Source organism: Cnephaeus nilssonii, assembly GCF_951640355.1.
Source record: "Cnephaeus nilssonii genome assembly, chromosome: 10".
Classification (NCBI taxonomy): domain Eukaryota; kingdom Metazoa; phylum Chordata; class Mammalia; order Chiroptera; family Vespertilionidae; genus Cnephaeus; species Cnephaeus nilssonii.
The window spans coordinates 71163705-71186622 of record NC_137081.1 but is presented as its reverse complement, the minus strand read 5'-3'; the positions used below and the strand labels follow the sequence as shown (position 1 = coordinate 71186622).

Below are 22918 nucleotides of genomic sequence, written 5' to 3'. Positions count from 1 at the left end.
CTTGAGCTGTATTTTCTAACAAGGTTATACTTACTTGTCTGCCTTGAATAATAGTATGTCTGTTTTTTCCTTGGTAGTCCACAACTTCCACATAGTCCAAGTAGAGATCTACCCAGTAAACCAATTTGTTGACTAGGTCTAGTGCCAGTGCAGCTGGCTGCTCTGTCTTTGAATCAATTATCCTTGTTCTGTTTATGCCATCCATGTCACATCGCTCCACTTTGGCCACATTCCCGTAGTCAGTAAAGAAAAGTTTTCTGTTGAAAGAAAACTAAACGTTAAAGTCGAGAAGGTATAAAAGCATATTCAATAGAACCATCTGTAAAAAACAGAACTTTTCCTTCTAATTTATTTCACTGGTTACATCTGTTAGCTTCCCATAACCATTTACATATAATATCACTCATAAACAGAGGAATCTGTTAATGAATATTGCGGGGCATAAGGGAGCAGGTTAACCAACAACTGTAACATTTCTCCAAAACGAATGATTATGGTGGGTTTATTTTCGTATTAGGGGAAATGTTTCTTTAAGCCTCATAGAGCCCATGCATATACAGCACAGAAGATGCATGCAGCTCATTTGGTACAAGCTTCTGCAGTGAGCCCAGTCACCAGGCCAGGGCACGTGAGCTATCAGGCTTTATCTTCAACCTGCTTTTCAAATTGGCTGGTACTGTCTGTCTCCTATAAAAGCTATTATGTGGAGCTCAAAGATGCTATGAGTGGTTGTGAATGGCAAACCTGCGATGGGATTAAGCAGATGGAAAAGGCAAATATGTTGTTTGTAGCAATGGAGATAAAACATAAATAACGCCCCCCAAAACCAATCCCAAATTCTTCCAAATATTCCCCAAAGACAAAATTTCATGAAGGAAATGTGGGCCATTTCTCCTCATTTTCTCCTTCTGCATGTAGAAGAAAAGGCTGAAAAGCAATGTTGACCTCTAAGACAGAAAAAAAAAAAAAAAAGAACACAATTCTTCCATGAAGCACTAACAGTGTCTGTCAAAGGTTGAAATACCTCCAGCACTTGTGTCTAATATTTAATTAGTATTCTCTACGTTTAATAAACGCAAATCAATTTCAGTTAGGCTGACAATACTTTAACAAGATTACCTATTCGTGAGACTAAATTCCATTTGTAAGTAGAAGACCATTTGCCTTGATGTAAATACAATCTCAAGGATAATCTGATTTACAGTGACTGAGCAATATTAAGATTACCTAGAGTACAGAATATTTGATTTTACAAACTCGTTGAATTAGTTTTTGGTTACTTTTCTCAACATCCTTGTATTATCTAACAGTATGGGGCATCTTTCAAGCTTAAAAGTATTATTGAACTTTAATTTAGCTCTTTCTGCTATGGGAGGCTTTGACTAATTGTTAACCATTAATGCACACTGTTCTGTGATAGCAAGAGCCAGGTTTTATCATGAGTATATATTTCACCTAATGTTCTTGAAAGATCAATTTATCACAATAAGTTAAACATTATTTTTCAAGTGACATTCCATTCAGGTGAAGTGCTTCCTATTCTAGTGAGAAGTAAGTAAAAGAACATATGGTGCTGTTTTATTGTCATGCTAAATGATCAAACCTCTGTTCCTAAGGATCTCTCTCTCTTTTCCGGCTTCCATTTTACATCTCTTCTTTCTTAATTTGCTTATAGCTATCTCAAGTCAAGTTGCTATAAGGAGTACCCAGTTTCTCTCTCCCTTTCTGTAGACTACTGCCCATTATTCCTGTTATCTGAGGCTCTCTTTCTCACCCTATACCAAATGCATCTTCTTTTATAATTTTCTCTTTTAACTTGTCCATTTCACAGAACTGAAAAAATGCTGATGTGCAGGTAGCCTGGCTTTGGACATGGAGCGTTGGAGGCTCTGGCACACTATGTTTAGTGTGATATATACAGATGATAGATAGATAGATAGATAGATAGATAGATAGATAGATAGATAGATAGATAGATAGCAATATGAAGCAGGTGATTGCAACTATCTACATGCTGATGAAGAAAAAAGGTGAGCCTGGAGAAATAGAGACTTCTCTGAATCATCTTGAGATGACTTAATCAGAGGTGACATCAAAGGAAAATAGAAAAGAATGCCAAGACAAGTTCCATGGAAGCATGCTGTTAGAGAAAAAAATGAGCAAATAAGTAAGATCAGAGGTTATGGTCAAAGAAATAACACTGAATCTCATAGAAGTCTAAGAGAGAAAAGTTCCAGAATAAAGGATAGGGTGTCTGGGTCAATCACTTCATAAAATAAAGAGAGAAAAAAGAGAAATAATACATATTAAATAGATGCCCCTGGATTTTGGTGTTCTTAAAATACTATAAACTGTGGTACTTCTGTTTGAGAATTTTAATTATAGGAGAGTGGACCAGATGATGATGAAAGAGCTCAAGAAAATTTAAATTATTTGGCCAAGGTTTTCATTGATATTGACCTTCTGTTATAGGAATGATGCAGCGATTCTTATATGTATCCCAGGTCATGATATAAATGGTTGAATAAGTTTCAACCTAAGTATGGGAAAAAGGATAAATACACAATTAATCAAAATTTTACTGTTTTAATGAAAATAAAATCAAAAGACCAGGAGGACTTTGGGTATGTGAAATGGCACTGAACTACAAGAAATAATCTCAAGAAAACAGCAGATTAACTAGTGCCCAGTGGAGACATAAAATATTTTTACACTAAAATTGAATCTTTACACCAAATTGAACCTTCTCAGACTTCAGAATACTGACTATGATGAGCTCTGTTCACTTATAATTGAAATGCAAGAAATGGAAGAGTTCTCCAAGAGAATAGCACTAAAACCGTAATATTGCTAGCATTAAGTACCCATAGTCACATGATTACATAGAGGTTTCTTTGATTGTTTGAGTTCTATTTAATTTTATTTTAAAATGTCCTACTATAGTTATAGAGAAATGTTCCATTCTCAGGGCATTCTTTAATTGAGGGACTATAGTGAATGGCTGCATTATAATTAATAAACAAAAGATAAAATTTTAAATTATCTATATTCAATATTTCATTTGTAATGAAAGTGTAGCTTGTCTGAAAATTACTTTCTTTCATATAAAATAGATTTCCAAAGCTGAAAAAAGTAAATAGTGTTGTGTGAACCCTATTACCTCCTTGACCCTTATAATCCTACCTAATAAAAAGGTAATATGCAAATTGACCATACCATCGACACACTCACGAGCCACGCCCACAATCCACGCCCACAAGCCAATCAGAGCAAGTATGCAAATTAACCCAATCAAGATGGCTACAGCCACAGAGAGCAAGGTTTCCCAGGTAACAGAGGAAGCCAAGCTTTCCGCGAGCTGTTGCAGGCCTAAGCCTCCACTCAAGCTACAAAGTTTCAATTATAGAAGGTAAACAAATTCAAACAGAAACTGCGGCAGAATGGAGCTTGAGAGAGCAGGCCAGGGATGCCAGCGGCAACAGGGGAAGCAAAGCTTTCCACACACCCTGTCCGGGCCCAGCCTCCACTTAAGGCTACAAAGTTTCAATTATAGAAGGTGAATTAACTGCCACAGAAATGGCTGCCGCCCCGGAGGGAGCAGCAGGCTTGGCTCCGTTGCAGGCTACAAAGTTTCAATTGTAGAAGGAAAATAAATTCCAGATACCAGGGCCTCCGCTTGGGTTGCCAGGGGGCGTGGCTGGCCTGCAAACCACCACAGGCCCCTCGCTCAGGCCGCCCCATGCCCCAAGGGAACCCCACCCTTATCTGGGACACCCTTCAGGGCAAACCAGCTGGCCCCCACCCGTGCACCAGGCCTCTATCTTATCTAATAAAAGAGTAATATACAGATTGATCATCACTGCAACACACAATATAGCTGCCCCCATGTGGTCAAAGATCCTGCCCCCATGTGGACACAAGATGGCCAGCAGGAGAGGGCAGTTGGGAGGCACCCGGCCTGCAAGGGAGGGCAGTTGAGAGGGACCAGGCTTGTAAGGGAGGGCAGTTGGAGGTGATCAACCCTGCAGGAGAGGGCAGTTAGGAGTGACCAGGCCGGCAGAGGAGGGAAGTTGGGGGCAAACAGGCTGGCAGGGGAGCAGTTAAGCATCAACCAGGCTGGCAGCGAAGTGGTTAGGGGGTGATCAGGCTGGCAGGCAGAAGCGGTTAGGGGCAATCAGGAAGGCAGGCCGGCAAGCAGTTGGGAACCAGCAGTCCTGGATTGTGAGAGGGATGTCCGACTGCCCGTTTAGGCCCGGGATCGGGCCTAAACGGGCAGTCGACATCCCTCGAGGGGGTCCCAGATTGGAGGGGGTACAGGCTGGGCTGAGGGACAACCCCCCTCCGTGAACGGAATTCATGCACCGGGCTTCTAGTTATCTATACAATAGAAGGAGCAGATTATTTTTTTAATATATTTTTATGGATATTGAGAGGAAGGGAGAAGGAGAGAGAGACAGAAACATCAATAATGAGAGAATCATTGATGGGCTGCCTCCTGCATGCCCCGCATTGGAGATTGAGCTCACAACCCAGGCATGTGCCCTGACTGGGAATTGAACTGCCACCTCCTAGTTCATGGGTCGATGCTCAACCACTGAGCCAAGCTGGTCAGGCAGGGGCAGATTATTTTTATTTCACAGATAAAAAAGGCTCAAAGTCCACATGGGAAGCCATGGACAAAGCCATAACACAAATGATTCGTCATGTCTTTGTTTTTAAATCATGATTTTGAATAATTTGAAACTTACAGGAAAGTTGTAAGAGTAGGATAAATGCCCATACCCTTCACCTAGATTCACCAGTTGTTTACCTTATCCCTCTGGCTATTTCTAGTACTGTCTGCACCTCTTGACAGTAAACTGCAGACATCATGACCCTTTACACCTAAATACTTCAGGCTGCATCTCCTAATTATAAGAACATTTTCTTTTTTTTTAAATATATTTTATTGATTTTTTACAGAGAGGAAGAGAGAGGGATAGAGAGTTAGAAACATCGATGAGAGAGAAACATCGATCAGCTGCCTCCTGCACACCCCCTACTGGGGATGTGCCCGCAACCAAGGTACATGCCCTTGACCGGAATCGAACCTGGGACCCTTGAGTCCGCAGGCCGACGCTCTATCCACTGAGCCAAACCGGTTTCGGCAAGAACATTTTCTTGTATAACCACAATACACATATCAAAATCAATACTGTAAACACTGACACAATATATCATTTTTACTCAAATTTTGCCTGTTGACCAATAATGTTCTATATAGTAAAATTTCCTCTTTTTGTTCTGATTCAAAATCCAATCCAACATGTTACATTTAATTGCCTTCTCTCTCTCTCTCTCTCTCTCTCTCTCTCTCTCTCTCTCTATATATATATATATATATATATATATATATATATATATATATATATATATATTCCTTTAATCTTGAACAGAAAGCCTTCCAGTTACTCATGATGTTACCATTTCTAAAGGGTAGATATGAGTTGCTTTGAAGAATATTCCTAATTTGAGTTTTATTTTTTATTTTTTCACGAATAGATTATGTTATGCCTTTTGAACTGAAATGCAATAATTTTGTAATTTATTGTTACTGCCCCTGGGCTTAGAAACCTTAGGTAAGCCTGTGCTATACCCCAGAAATCCCATAACACAGATGGTAGTTTGGAATCTCATTTATTCTATCTAATTCAGTGTTTTATGAACATTTAACTCTGTTAACTTCCAGGGTCCTCAGTCACCCTTTCAGCATCTCTTCTCCCCAGGATCCAAGTATATCATGTTGCTTCTAGTATAGCAGGGCCCCAAGTGCAACACCCTGCCTGTGGATGGTGAGATCATTCCCAGATCTGTCCCAAGCCCTATCCCCACAGGACTGCAATATTGACATATCTTCTCTCCCTGTTCTCTCCTGTGGCATCAATTATCTTTTATTCTCTAGCATCAGGGAGAAATTAAATTGAGATTGCTATTCTCTTGTTCTTCACTTATTTTTGAATGTCATTCCATTTGATTCACATTAATAAAAATAAATGAAAATTCAACTATATCCAACTACTGTCTCTATTTCTAAGATGTTTAATAATCTATATATATAAAAGCCCAGTGACCAAATGGTGGAATGACCAGAATGACCAATCGACCAGTTGCTATGACGTGCATTGACCACCAGGGGGAAGACACCCAATGCAGGAGCTTCCCCCTGGTGGTCAGTGTGCTCCCACAGTGGGAGCACCACTTTGCTGACTGGGATGAGCGGTGCTCCCACAGCGGGAGCAGCTGCTCAGAGGGTGAGTCCACAGCCGCTCTGCTGACCAGGGTGAGCGGGCATTCCCATAGCAGGCTGATCCCCATAGGCCATGCCCCCCACCAGTGCATAAATCTGTACACCAGGCCTCTAGTGAGCTCATAAAGAACAAAAAGACTTCTTTCAAACTTTCAGTTATGCATCCAGTTTACTATTCTTATAATTCAGTATCTATAGTAAATAGTTTATCATTTTGGCTTCCTTATTTCATTAGATATGGGAAACTGATTTTATCTGACATTTTTGTTGATTATTAAAGTAGCCCAGTTTTACTATAGAGATATCAGATTTATACAGTTGAAGATAGTAAGAAACTTTGAGTATTGTAGGCAAACTTGCCTGACATAAATCAAAAGTCACAAAGGGAGCACTCAGAGACAGTGATAGAGCACCATGCCTACAGTTATGGCTCCCATCGTCCCCACACACTAAAGCAAACCAATTCTTACACACACTGACATCTTAAAGTATGTGTTTTTTAAGCTGATAAAAATAAGACTTAACTTTTGCTAGAGATATTCATTTTAAATGATGTACTTTTGTGGTTTTGTACTTTGTCAAAAGGACATAGGTTAATTTAAACACATCAGAGTCCAGTCCATGTCCTTTAACTCCAGAGTCAACCCTGGTTTCCTGTCATCATTCTTACTCCTAACATTTTGCATATAGCTTAATGATGAAATTTAGAAACTTGGAGGGTTCTCACTATGAAATCCCCTACCATTCATTTTAACTGTTTTAAAACAAGATTACATAAGGTTTTGATGAGGAAGTAGATGAGAGAAGAATGAGACATGAAAGTAGGGGTCATATATTGCCAGATTTTTTAAAAAAATAATTATTTGATTAAGGCTTGTAAACCCCACATGTTTATTAATCATGTGATGATGTAGATAACTGTATTTCTTTACATTTCAGGAAAATGATATGTTTTTTTCTCAGTAAGAATTGCATTAGAAAGTTTACTTTTAAGTCTTGTTTTTGAAATCAACTCATTATCTAAATAACATCAACGGTAATACAATTGTATTTTTTCTTCCATTGTGTATATAAAAATTAAACAAGAAAGCGTTTTTTTTTTTCAAATTATATAGAGTAATTAAAGCATATTCAAAATTAAAGTAATAATATTAAATATTTAGCACTATAATCCTAAAATGCAATTGCAAATCTGAAAGATTAATCAATCTTTGGAGTAAGAGGTTTAAATTCAAATTATATTAGCTCCTATTACTTAAGGGATGTGCATAATAAGCAAACTATTTTTTTTTCTGTCTAGTCAAGAATGTTCAAGACAGTTACTTACTGGTTTTTATTTTGGGGGGTTTTGCTTTCATTGTTTGAAAAATCTCTTTTGAACTTGGTTTTCAGTTCATACATAAACACAGAGAAATTAAACTTGACATACAGATTCCTGCTCTCAGCCAATTACTCTATATTCTGGAATCATTCCTACTAATGATTTCCCTGAAAGTGTACATGTATTAGATATGTCAGTCAGTGTGGATGACCCATTCAACTCTATATTTCTCTAATCCTGCCCCCCCAGTTACTGTTCCTGAGAGGGGCAGCCCTATGTGTCAATATCATCCCTGTCCTTCCTGTTTAGAGATAATTAGACCAATGAGGAACATGTAATACAAATGAAACCAGATCATACTCTGAGCTAATTTTCTCTCAAAAATCTAACCCAAAAAGTGGAGCTCAACTAGTGAGAAGTTGTGCTAATATGGTTAAGGTGAGGAGGTGGGATGGGAGTGGAGATGATAAGAGAGGAAGAATACCTGAGCACAGTGCAGATTCAGAAGTTGGTTAGGGAGCCATGAGATAAAGATGGAAGAAAGGAACCATGGAGTACTTAAGTGAGGAATTCACTGCCAATAGCATTCAGAATAAACCCTTACATTCTTAACATTATTGACAATGGTGAGCATGATCTAGTCTCTGTATGATACCCCCACTCTAATACCTTTGCCATCTAGTGGTATCATTCTATGCTTCTAATACCATGGCCATTTTTCAGTTCCTTAAATAACCCATGTATATTTTTCCATTCTGCATTTCACATATCCTGTCCCCCAGTTTAGAATGTAATTTTTGCCATGCTATTTTAATCTTGGCTTTAATTTTCAACCAAAATATCAATTACTGTGAAAGACCATTCCTGCTTTTCCAATATCAATTCGATCTTCCCAATATAATCTCAGGGCATCTGTATTTTTTATAACATCCTTCTTTATTTTACTTGCAGAAAACTGATACAGACACACACTACATCTACCCAAAGACAATAATATGTTTAAGATATGTTTACTAAGTAGACTATAACCTCCAAGAAAATAAAGGCCATATCTGCTTTATTCAGCATTGCATGCTCAGAACCTAGTCATGTGTCTGTCCATGCTCAGTTCTCTATGTGTGTGTGTGTGTGTGTGTGTGTGTGTGTGTGTGTGTGTGTAGGCTCTGGATTGACTTTCTCATACTGGATAATAAAATCTAGGACTCAGACTTGAAATTAAATTAAAGGTGAAACACATATGGATAAGGCCAGTCTAGCATAAGAAAATTGTTAAGTCTGATCAAATAATTGAATTGCTACCCCTCCTGTGAGAACTGACCTTTAGACCACTTCACAACAGACACCCCCTTTCACTTAGACCACATTCCACTTGCTAAGACCACATTCCACTTGCTAAGACCATTATCCTCCCCCTTGGGACCTTCCCAGGATCCAGACCTGCCCAGAGAATTCTCCACCCAGAAAAATCCAGCCTAGAATCCTTTAAAACCTCTGACTCCCCATCCCTGGGTGCTGGTGTCATTTTGGGGCTCAGCCCATCTGCTATCCAGATGACCTGATAAATTTATAATTCCTTACCACTTTGGCCTCCTGTATTCCTCCTTCGGTGACCCTAACAAAAACAAGCTAGTTTTCCACATTATCCAGCATAGCTCACATGTATCCTACTTTGGACCCAAATTATTATTTAGCTAATAATAAATTATCACTTTGTCTCAGTTTGCATATACCTTACTACCCTTTGGAGAACTTGTGAAAAGTTATAATTAATTCATGGTAAGATTTGGTCTTCCTTTGTCTGAATGATTTTCTTTTCTTTTCTTTTCTTTTTTCCTCACCCAAATATCCTCACCCAAGAATATTTTTTTTCCATTGATTTCTAGAGAGTGGAAGAGAGGGAGGTGGGAGAGAGAAAGATAGACATCGTTATGAGAGACACACATCGATTGGTTGCCTCCCGCATGGGCCCTGACTGTGGCTGGGGAACCTGCAACTGAGGTATGTGCCCTTGACCAGGATTGGAACCCGAGACCTTTCAGTCTGAGGGCCGACACTCTAACCACTGAGCAAAAATGGCTAGGGCTAATTTTAATGGCAACTTCTCAATATTCATTTCTACTTACCTACATACCATATATCATATTGCAATAGCTATTGGATGTATTCCTAAGGAGCGTAGACTATCACCATTTAGAATCTAAGGAAAGTTTTGCTTCTTTGTTTCCTATAAAGTAGGATATTTATGAAATCAATATGAATGTTAAAAATACAATACTCTGCCCTGTGGGGAGGATAGGGCTGAAAGAGTTGAGAGAGTAGATGAGATTCCAGTTTGGTCGTTATGCATTAGTACAGGGGTAGAGATGGGAAAGAGATGAGTCAAGAAATATTTTGGGGTCTGAAGCAACAGGATTTGATAGTTAATTAAGTGGGGACAAGTATGAGTAGAGAGCAGCACTCCAGTATAACTTTCATAAAAACATATTTCTTTACTATATTGTACCTTTAGGTTTTTCACAGGAAGTCTACCTGTCTTGTGAGATCTCAAGCTGTCATTCTACCTAATAGAAAAAAATGAATTTTACAGTTTGGGCATATTACTTTTTATAACCAACGGCAGTACTACTTCAAGGGTCAGTTTGCAAAGGTCAGTACTCAAAATCTCATGCTCAATATACTTGATTCATGTGAAACAGTAGAATATTTGCAGTAATATATTAGATGTCAAAAACTTACTCTTTGAGATATGCAGAGATGTATAACCTAATTTTCACACTTAAGGAGATCCTATTAGTTTATAAAATATTTTTTCTCTAAGCTGAAATAACACAGATGGCTGTCTCAGAAGCAGCTAAGGTAAGTATCCATGAAGCTGTAGACTGCTGAACAAGTCTGGTTCACTGCTATGCTAATTACCAGTTAGCTGAACTATCAATTTCTATTTTAAATTCTTTCTAAATAGAAGAAAAAAACTATGTGCAGAAAAATAAAACTTTAACTACAGCATAGTTTTCTTGTATATTATTTATTGTTTACACTTGTGTGCACATCTCGGTTTGCTGTTGGAATAGAATGTGCAATGATATTGCAATGATGATAAAGTCATATGGTTACACAGATGAAATCACACTATAAAAAAGGAATTTCTTTGTTTGATGTTCACTTTCCTAGCTGTGAAGGGCAGTTATACTTAGAAAAAAAATAATGCAGAAGTCCAATAAAGCGATAACTTCTTCGTAAGTGGCAATATCCCAATTTCTTGGTTTAGTTTTAAGCAGAAATGCAGGATCAAGGATAGGCTCAGTGAGACTGAGAATGCAGAGGCCAAATGAAGCTGGTGAAAGGAAATAACTATCCTCATTGAGTCAGAAAAACATATATTTTGTTAATTGTGAGATGTGTTTAAACAGGATTTCTTGACCAGTATGAGCTTCAAGGTTTCCATCGAAAAACAATTGTGTAGGTCTGGACAAACTTGCAGGTATGCCAGTAAATATGTATTTCTTTGGTGCATTTATTTTGACAAGAGAGTTAATACTCAGAAAAGTAAATAGCCATCTTCTAAAATAGTGATTTTGAAACTTTATTGCGCACAATAATCACATGGGGTACTTGCTGAAATCTCCAGTTCCTACAATCACTGTGGTGGGAATTCAGGCAGTACCTAACAAAACTAAGTATGCATTTACCCTTTGATCCAGCAAATTTTGTTTCAGAAATTTATCTTGAAGGTGTATCTTCACAAATAAGAGACAGCAAATGCACTAAATTATTCACTGTAACATTATTAATAATGGCAAAACATTGAAAGTATTTTTATCTAATTCTCCTTTCCCCTACCTATTCATTTTTTTTTTGCCAGAAATTTTAATTTAGCACCTACCCAGCACAAGGTTCTCAGAATACAAGAGGGAATTCTAAGGCTTTTAGCAAAATCAATGAAGAAAAATGCACTTTACAATTTATGAATGCTCAGGGATGGTTCGGTAGGGTAGCTCTACAGACTGTTAATTGATAGAAGCTGTGTCTTCTAATAAACTCTTATTAGTGTTGCAGTGAAAGAATTTTTAAAATTAGGCTATTCAATAATGGTTCTCTTGTCCCAATCTTATCAATTTCTTACATGGAGGGCAATTAGTTTTTCAAAGAGAACAGATTCTTTTAATCACACTTGTATCAGAATATTTCCTAGGGAGATCATAGGTAATTGTTTTCTCTTTAATCTTTTTTTTTCTTCTTCTAATATCAGTGCCTGTGATATTCAGTTTTACATGTCAATTTAGCCAAATATAGTCTCTAGTTATTCAACCAAACACTAACCTAGATGAAGATATTTTGTGTACATGATTCTCTATAGTCAGCTGACTTTAAGTAAAGGAGGTTGGCCTCTATAAATTGGGTGGGCTTGATGTAATCAGCTGAAAAGTTTAAGAGCAGAACCAAGAGTTCCCTGAGGAGGAAGAAATTCCATCTATGGGCTGCAGCATCAGCTCCTGCCCAAGACCTCTAGCCTGCTCTTCCTGAACGCCTGCCCAAAGACTTTCATGGAACTGCCTAAGCACCCACAACCGCATAGGCATACACCTTAAAGAATTCTATGCACATTTGTAAACCCTACTGGTTCTACTTTTCTGGTGGAACTCTGACTGATGCACTGCCCCAAAATTATTTAGGTGAATAATGCCCCTCCATTTAGTAATAAATTAAAACAGATATTGACAGTTCAGGGGGCTGGTAATTAGCATAACATTGAACCAGATTTGTTCAGCAAACCAAATGGAGAAAGTACAGGTCCTGGGGACACATTTTGAATGCCTAAATTCAGTGATGTCAAATGCACCAGTTTTTATTTTCATTAGTAATCTAAGTCATCACATTTGCATGTTTGTTTGTTTGTTTTTGGAGGAGGTTGTTTCCCTTAAGCTGATTTACATGGAGTTTTCTAATATTTGAAGCTGAAAAAAGTCTTATGTGCGAAGCATTCAATGTTACGGTAAATGGTAACAGGAACACCTCTCATTACTACAAGAGAAATGGACCTCAAATGTTCTGCTGACAACACATCTGTTGAGCAACTATTGATATGAAAATCAGCAATTTAAAAGACAAATATGAACTAATTTAAGGTAATTTTATTTAAGCAAAAAATATCTGAGTAATCAATGACTTTTATTAATAATCAGAAAGTCTGAAAATACAGTATCTGCAATTTCCTCAATAAATGTTTCCAACCTTTACTTTGCCACAAGAAATGGCATGAATAAAACAACAAAGTTCATATCCAATTACAAATAAAAGCAATGAAGCCATTAGACATGCATGAATTTCCATCTACTGGTCAACCTGTTTCAAAAACAACCTATTCTATAAGGTAAATTATCCAAATAGCAATTTTTAGATAGTACTATAATAGGATTTTACTTTTTGAAGTTAAATTATGAGGCAAAATGTGTTTCCAAAAATTTATAAAAGAAAGATGAAAATTGTGCAGTGGAATGAAAACAAGGTAGTGATCTAGTGGGTCTATGGCTTAATATCCAATTGGCTAGTGACCAAGAAATTCTAAATAAATTGTATTATCCACCATGAACCCTGGGAGCAGTCTCCAACATTGATATTCTTTATGACATACAGAATGCTATGGTCAGAAAATTCAGTTTGGAATATCTGTCTAATTCATGTTCTTTATTATTTTTTTCCTCAAGACAGAGGCCTCTCCCCACAGGATTTAGCTCTTGTAATCCAGCTTCCTTTGCATTGCAGCACCTGCCACCCTGCCTCCTTCCCCTAGATTACGGACCAGTGGTAGACACAGCCATGGGGCATCAAATAAATTGGTTGTACTGAATTAATCAAGTTCTCTGACTTATATTTTTAAAATTATGACACAGAAAGTTAGTAGACCATATATTGCTATAGTTCTAATTATATTGAATTCCACCTATCATTTGTAAATATCAAGACCAGTAGATATTCCTACCTTACTTTTCCAATTAGAAAGTAAAAGCTTTGGGAAAAGGATTCAATTGTCTCTACCGTATATGAAATATTTGCTGTGTCTGATAAATGATAGCAATAACAACACTGTAGCTTTGAGCTTCTACTGGAGTTTTTGGAGCATTGAGCAATTGTAGGCATAGTTCTAATGTCCTGAGAGAAGGTTAACTGATGCACACACATTATTCATCACCATTCCTACGCGTATAAATAGAGATGATGGCGCATATGTAAAGTGCTTCAAAACTGATAACTGAAAGTCAACACAACAGATTCACAAGCTTTTTTTAAATATTTGAGCATACTCTATAACCACACATCTAATTATGCTCAAAAATCTGTAATCTGAGTTTGTCCTTTCCTTCCTTCCTTATTTTCATTCTTCCTTCCTTCCTCCCTTTTTTCCTTTCTTCTTTCCTAACTTCCTCCTCTTTCTCTCATAATCACTAGTTATGGGCAGCTTTTTAAAGACAGGTTTATGCCCTAACCAGTTTGGCTCAGTGGATAGAGCATCAGCCTGCGGACTAAAGGGTCCCAGGTTTGATTCTGGTCAAGGGCATGTACCTTGGTTGTGGGCACATCCCCAGTAGGGGGTGTGCAGGAGGCAGCTAATCCATGTTTCTCTCTCATTGATGTTTCTAACTCTCTATCCCTCGCCCTTCTTCTCTGTAAAAATCAATAAAATATATTTTAAAAATAAATAAATACAAATTTCTTCATTTTAGTTAGAACCCATGCTCACTTGAGTATATTCATTAAAGTTAAAGGTAACTGGTTAAAGTCAGAACACAGAATTCAGGTACGTTAATTTTACAAAGTATTTGTAAAACTCTGTGTGAAAGATGATGTGACTTATCATGAGGCATACTACTTAACAATTTATGAACACTCAGCGATGTGCTTAGTTTAGTACCCAGAATGAGACGGTAAACAATTTAGAAGCAAGTGTTGCATATAATCCTACAGGTGCTATAAATCAGTTCCAAGTTTTTAAGTACCTGCTCAATATTATTAAGTCCAAATTTTCATCCCACGATACCCAATCAATACTTACTGAGTGCCAAAAGTAAAAGTGTGACAGAGATAGATTATGTTAATATACCCTGTATGCTAATCAGAGCTCCCCCTTTTGAAATCATGGTCAGCTCACATTTAGAACATGTAACTCTCCTGAAAAGCAAATGGACTGAGTACACAGAAATTAATCAAGAAGCCCAAAATAGAGGAAATTAGATGAGAAATTTGAGGATTTCAGTACCTTTCTCTCTCTGTCAGACATTTGGGTGTCATGCCTTAACCTGTTGGACTGTGCTTTGGTGCACGCTCTGAAATTCCAAGCCCTGCTATCTGTATTTCTAGCCTTAAGTAGTGAAAATCTTCCTGATTTTTGTTCTTAATGGCTGCTGCTGTTTTGATTCCAGCCTTGTGACCTGTCTCTAGCCCTTTAATATTATTTGGGCTTTATAAAATGGTTGTCCTGTCTTAGAAATGAATGACATGCTGAATCCGATTAGCTTTGATGTTGCAATTCAGAACCACCTTTTGAACAAACGTAATAGCATATGCAAAAGTAGTACAAACTTTAGAGACTATTATTCATTTATTCTTTAATTTAACAATACGTATTGAGCATCCAGTCACTTAACTTCTAGGCTCTAGATTCTTCATAAGTACATTCAGAAAAATAATGCCCAAGTAAGAATGCATTTTGCTGAATTAAATTAGATGTAGAGTTTCATATGTAGAAGATATTTAACATGAACATATTTTGTTCCTTCCAATTTTCCACACTTTATATTTCATATGCTGCTCTACTTCCTTTTAGTTGAGAGTTTCTGGGGTGATGACAGGGAATAGAAGTGATTTTATATACATGAGTTTAAAGTTATAAATGTCAGTTTGCTAGAGGAATAAGTGCTTGCTAAAAGGATTCTGATTTCAGGGGCTAACAAGTAGATGTACCTGGTGAGCCTCACATTCATACTAAAGCTAATAAACTCCATAATAATTCAAAATTTTAGGTGAGAGAAGAAAAAGTGAGATCCTACTAAAAGGCACAGTAAAACTTCAATGGAGCAAACACTTGCTGACTTCTGGTAATGAACAGGCACGTGCAAGGTATGGTGATAAAAGTTGAAGAGCCATCTTTCTGCCATCTAGGTTCTCATATCCTTTCAGAGCTTTGCTATAAACTAGCAATAAATTGAGTATGTTGAGATTTCTTTGAAAAAGTATGAATGCATTTTCAAGTAAAAAGCCATCAATAGATAAAAAATTTTTCATAGATATGTAAAATTTTCATAGATTTTTGTGAAATCCTACATTTAAAACTATTTACTTTTTTTTCTGAATAAAGATCTGGCTTAGTAATGACAAAAAAAAAAACGATAAATGTAAAAGAGATGAAATTTAAAAGAGATAGATCTCTATAGATGTATTCCAGGACAATTCTTATTTTATATTGGGAGAGATAAAAACATACTAACATCTCCAAGTTAGCAAATCATATTAAACTTTTACTAATAGAGTAGTGAAATGTCAAGTCAATGCAACATAAACTGTAGGGAAATCTCAAGAGTTTCTATTCAGCTTAGCATAAATATGGCACATACTAGTAAGGTTCCAATGAGCAAGCTTAAGGTAACTAATGCATTTAGGGAAAAGCATTAAAAATTATTTGGATAGAAAGCTGGGCTCTGTTCTTGTGACTTATTCAATTGGTCCACACAAGTGATCTCATCTTACCATCCTTATTCCAAATGGCTTGCTGATGCTATAACCAAAACAGATGATTATCTGAGGATAACAACCTAATATACTGCAGTGGCCAAAACAGGCCACAATCAAGAGACTTATTAGAACTGAAACGGACAATATTATCCTACCCACATAACTATTTTTGAGAAGGATTTTAAGTGGAAATCTGTGTTTAGTTATAGTTGCAGTGCTTCTAAAAATCTACAACAAACCTCAGTGAAGCCTTTAACATAGTCCATAATCAGATGTGTTAATAGGGATAGAGTAAGGGTAGTATGGAAGTAGACAGGTGAACCTTTCTTATGGAAATAGAATAAAATGATTGTATTTCTGATAATAAAGACAAAGGTTGAAACAGCTCTGAACAAAACCTGTCAAATCATTGAGTTTTAATAGGCTCTACCATTCACAATTCATTGTGACCCTCTTCTCATATTCTTGCTATGGGTGGGCAACATGTGCATATTTTATTTTATGTGCCACACACTAATCCTCCCTAACCAGCAAGGACAGGAATTGGAACCTAGAGTAGCCAATATATGTCTTATGCATAAAACAATGACCCAAATTAATCAAATTATTTCTCTTGAGATTTTGAAACAGGGAGTCTACAATTGTTAACAGTGGGAGAAAAGGGGGAAGAATATCCTGATAAGATTGTCATGATAACCAAAACCATTTCCAGATTTTGTCTTCGTGAATCTATAACCTCCTTAAACTATTTTTGTTTTTTGTTTTTGGATGCCTTGAGAATTGGTATATTTATTAATTTAATAATATCTTTGGTTACTATCATTTAAGGTATTGTGTTCTAGCAATTAAACAATCCTGACTAAAACATAGGAAAAGCATAAACATGTTAACTAAACTTAACATATTTATTATTAAAATCATGGTAAAATAAATGTGGTGAAGAGTGAGAAAAGTAAAGAATAAAAATTAAAAGTATAACTTTTCCCATTGAATAATATAGTATTGAGTAAGACAAAGTATTGAGTATACTATCCTAAGAGGTGCAGTATAGCATGGTAATTAAGATTATGGGATTAGGTTAAAGACTACTTTAGTTAAAATTCTGGTTCTAATATTTATTAGCTCTGAAAAAGTTACTTAACCATTCTGTGACTCCATTAACTTACTTGTAAGATGGAGAAAAACATTTTTATATGACTGTTTTGATTATTAAATAAGTAAATAAATGAGAAGTTCTTAGTAGAGTGTCTGGCATTAGTAAAGAGTCTTAAGACTCAAAAATATTTATTATAATAAGAGCTAGATTAAAAATGTTGCTCTTAAGCAGAAGGAAAGATGAGGTACAGAGTAGGGGGAAAGATGGAGAGAAAAAAATTACAAATAGTAGAAAAAGGGGTAGAGAGAAAGGAAGAGAGAGGGGGGGGGGAAAGAGAGAGATATACACTTTTTTTTCTAAACTATTTGAAATAAATTGCAGACACATTATTTCACTTTTGCATATATTTCCTAAGGAATGGGACATTCTCTGTATACCCTGTTTTGGGCTGAATTGTGCCCTCTAAAGTTTATATGTGTAAGCCTAATGCCCAGTACCTCAGAATGTGACTGTGCTAGTATTTTGGAGATTGGGTCTTTAAAGATGTAATTAAGTAAAAAGGAGGCCTCCTTAGGGTGGGCCCTAATCCAATCTGATTAATATTCTGACAAGAAGAGGAAATTTGGACAATATGCCCAGTGGCATAGAAAGGACCCAACAATAAACCAGCCCCTTTTATTCAATTAATCTCTTTAGGCACAGAAACCCTGAGCAGCCAGTCAATGTTAAGTTCCTTTAATAACGGCAGGGTAGTATCAAAAGTATCAATCATCAGAAGATTGCTTATTGCCCTGTACTCCAATGGTTCAGTTGCTGCCAATGATGCATTAACTGTGTGGAAATGAGAAGAGACTTATTGGTAGCTATTAATGTGGTCTAGAGAAATTAAGGTTTGCAGATTAAAGGCACCCACCTATATACCACCGATGTTAAATGAAGGCTTCCAGCGACAGAAATACATATTCATCTACCTGAATTTCAGAGAAATAGAATGTGGGACAGAGTCTAAATACAACAGATAATTTCCTTCAGACTTTCAATTCTTATAAAGCGAACTGAAGACTATTCATTCAAAAATATTATTTAACTATATATACTTAAATATATAGTTAAGTAATGCATAGTTAAATAATATATTTAATCTATATATTTTTAAATAATATTTAAAAATATTAAGATTCACATATTATGCTGTAAACCAGGACATACAGAGAAAAGGATGATGTTCATTACTTCTGATTTGTGTTCATTCTGTGCTCCCTTTCAACTCATCCCTCAATCTGCCTATCAGACACCAAAACATAAAGCAAGGAAGGAACAACTTGGCCACTCTACAATGACTTCCTATATGCTGGAAAAATCTCTCCATTCCAGTTAGAATTCCTAAGATGGATGTATCTTAGCTGTGTAATGCTGAATTTCAATGTCTAGGTACAATATTTATAAACATTTTTATCCATATTGAGGCATATACACCTCACTGATGTTCATTCAATTACCAGATATATTTATAGTGCATACTAGGGACCGCAATGTACAATGAACCAGAGCTGGACAGATTAAAAGACACAGTTCCTGCTCAGAGAGTAGTAGAAAATCATTCATGTAAACAAACAATCAGCACTAAAGATACCATATACACAAAGGAATAGTACTCAGCCATAAGAAAGAAGAAATACTGCCATTTGTGACAACATGGATGGACCTTGAGAATATTATTCTAAGTGAAATAAGTCAGGCAGAAAAAGCTAAGAACCATATGATTTCACTCATATGTGGAATATAAAACTGAAATTCACAGACACAAACAGCAGTGGGGTGATTGCCAGAGGGAAGGGGGTTAGGGGTTCGGGGGGTGACCTAATATATGGTGACGGAAGATGATTTCATTTTGGGTGGTGGGCACACAATAAAATATACAGATTTTTTAACATAAAAATCTACACTGAACCTATATGATCCTATTAATCAATGTTACCCCAATAATTTAATAAAATTTAATAAAATAATAAAATAACATCGATGTCAAAATGGGTTGGAATATTATGCTTTGCCTTTGGAACTTATGCTAGAAGACATCACCCAAGGACCATAGCCAGCCTGATGCATAATCCTCTGAGATAACATAAAAGGATGTTTTTTACTTTGAAAAAATAAAAACAAAGTCATACATGTTATATTGTTTATCAGCCTTATCAAGCTTTTTCATGACATTTATTTTTTAATTGATTGCAGAAAGGAAGGGAGAGGGAGAAAGAGATAGAAACATTAATGATGAGAGAGAATTATTGATTGGCTGCCTCCTGCACATCCCCTACTGGGAATCGAGCCAGAAACCCAGTCATGTGCCCTGCCTGGGAAGCACACCAGAACCTCCTGATTCATAGGTCAGCACTCAACCACTGACCCACACCAGCCAGGCTTTCATGACTTTTATAGACAGTCTCAGGGAAAATGGAATAATATTTACTAGTAAACTTCTATACTTTAAGTGACTACCTGGCAATATCCTCTCAACCTCTGGATAGCCTTGGAATATTATGCAGTCCTGTATAATCTGAAGTCCACTATAGTTTGAATGGAAAGCTGGGTAAAGGAAGAGTTGGCTATGAGAGTTGAGGGTGTTGGTAAAATAGATGTTTGTAACTGACAAATAAATTAATAATTAATATTTGAAAAGTTTCATTGTGATATCTTTTTTAGAGTAAATCATACAAATACAAGAACTGAACTTATAATACCCACAAAGGGGGGGGAAACATGGAGTGGGGGCCTTAAAATACATTATAAAGGCCTAAAATTATTACACACATTCTGGTACCTATGTGATAGATTGGGAGCCTTATGAGTACTAAACATATTATATAAACAAATTTTAAATTGTCATTATGTTTACTACAAAAATCTAAAATATTAAATGGCATTAAACATAAAAATACTAAATTTACTTGTTTTAACCTTTAAAATATAAATTTTTATTCAAGTTTATAACTATGACATTATATACAAAAACATGTTTATAGAACAAAACATTTTAAATCACCTAATTTTAGTGTTTAAAGGAATCTTACAGATCATCTGCATTTCCATCTGGCTTCCAGATTTTTTGAGATGAGGTAGGACACAAAGGTAAGTGACATAATTAAATCTACATAGGCAGACCTATGGAAACGTTGCTCGCCTGTGTTCATAACAACAAAATAAGTAATTAAAACCATTAAACCTGTCTAACTGACCTTTCTGGGTTAAAGAGTATATTCTCTTAAAGTGAGAAATTGGTAGATTATGCATCAGACCCCTCCCTTTTCTATGCTGAGAAAGATATTCATTGAAGGGCCAGCATGTTAGCACAGAGAGCTATTGTCTAAGAACTCAAGCAAAGATTTTAAATTGGAAAGGACTGAGGTACACTCTAAGGATAAAGGTAAACTCGGCTTCAAGTGATTCAGTGAAGTTGTAGTCAATGGGGAAATAGCTACAGTAAGGAATCACTGACAACCCACTTAAAGGAAAGGGGGCAGTCTTTTGAAGGAAAAGCCTTTGAGCAGATTGTGGGGTGTAATCTATAAGAGCTGAAATATGTTAGGATTTCATGCCTAAAAGTACCAATGCTGGTTACCAATGCATGTGGTACTAAAAGAAGTGAAGTTTATAATTAATATATTGTCATATTTGAAAATGACAGATAAAATAGACAATGTAGATTAAGTTCTCCTAGGATACAAAAATATTTTTTTTTTTTTTTGAGATCATGAGGAATTCTGCCTGTGGTACACTTTTACTAGGGTCTTCCATTTCTATTTTATTTTTTTTTCGGATTTTGATAAAATTCAGTTCTACTCTATTTCAATTCTTAAGTCAAACCATACTGTTTTAATTTCACCCAAATTGCATTAGAGTGAAATGAACAAGTGACTGACAGACCTTCACAAAGCAACAAGGGCATCTGCTCTCAATGTTAACGTGATTTGCCGCGCCATCCCGCTGCCCTTTGATCCACGGTTTTGGCAGGTTTTGTTAGCTAGACAAGTCTCCCCGTGCTGGTTCCTTCTCCAAACCCATGCTCTGTCTGCACTGGTCACAGAAAGACCTGAAAGTTCATGAGGACACTCTTTCTTGTTTGAGGAGGACCACTTCTTCAAGGAGAGATATGAAACAATTCTACCTGCTACATTCCTCAAACAACTCTACTCCTGCCTTCTCATTTCTTCATGATTTACTGTAAGGTGTCAGTCAGTAAGGCTGGAAATTCATTTACTGAGTATCCTCTGTGCCATTTAAAGCTGAGAATTTAATTTAAACTTGGACCTTGAAGAATAAACGTATCTTTCCTATCACGCCTGTCCATATCAAATCCATTCAATCAGATTAGGTTCAGATGATAATTATTAAACTTACTAGAGGCCCAGTGCACTAAATTCATGCAGGGTGCAGGGGGCGTGGGGCGGTGTCCCTCAGCTGGGCCTGCACCCTCTCCAATCTGGGACCCCTTGGGGGATGTCCGACCTGCATGCATCCTTGTAAATGCTAAAGTGCTTCTTTGAAATCAGCTAATGTAAATGTCTACTTAGATAATTGCTGTACAGTGTCAAGTGATACTATTTCATTTTTATTTCAGGCATTGTTAAAAAATATAGTAAAGAAACATTAAATATCTGCTAGAGTACTTTAAGAATTACTATTCATCTATAACGGATGCTCAGACTTCCCAACTGTTATTTTTTTTCAGGCTATTACCTCCAACTCTATAATAGAAGGGCATCTTAGCTAACATGAGAACATCAGACGTAAACACTGCATAGTAATTAAGGAGAAAAAAATCTAGCATGTTTAATATGATATTCTCCTTATCTCTTAACTTACTAAGGCTACTAATTAATACTTTCAATAGCCATAAAAATATGTTTCATTAAAAACTTATTTAGCTGCTTAGTTCCTGAATGTTCAAAGGCCATTTTAAAAATTAAAAATCATTTGATTCCAGCTAAAAACATAAGTTCAGGTGACATTGAAAATAGTAATTCTGTAATTCTCTAAATACTCCACAATGGTAAAAATATTAATATTTTAAAACTTACTTAGAAAAATTTAAGGACTTGCCTAAGTACAACATTTAAAACAGTGTCTCACCCATATTTGGCTCTTAGTAAATATTTGTAATTTATTCTTTGACTGAAAATGCTCTTAAAATAGTCTTTTTTAAACTTATCTTTATTGTGGAAAGTACTACTAATGTCTCCCATGTTTTCCCACTTGACCCCCTTCTAGCCCACACACGGCCCCCCAACTGCCCCAGACCTTCATCACACCATTGTCTGTGTCCAGGGGTTATGCATATATGCAGATAAGTTCTTTGGTTAATCTCTTCCCATTCACCCCCACCCCAATTTATTTTCCTTACAGGAGCAGCTCTTTAAAATGCAGACAAAACATGAGTAGATCAAGCAATTTACACCAGCACATTAATTTCTTTCTAGCAAAATCTTCT

The 22918-nt window shown here is 36.4% G+C and overlaps 1 protein-coding gene across 1 annotated transcript in view; it reads right to left on the bottom strand.

Moving 5' to 3' along the window:
* Positions 1-22918, bottom strand: part of LRP1B (LDL receptor related protein 1B) — a 1721287-nt gene that overhangs the window by 756349 nt on the left and 942020 nt on the right. Inside the window, exon 8 of the mRNA XM_079782447.1 lies at positions 35-257. Coding sequence (XP_079638573.1) covers positions 35-257 — 223 coding nt within the window. The remainder of the gene's footprint in view (positions 1-34; positions 258-22918) is intronic.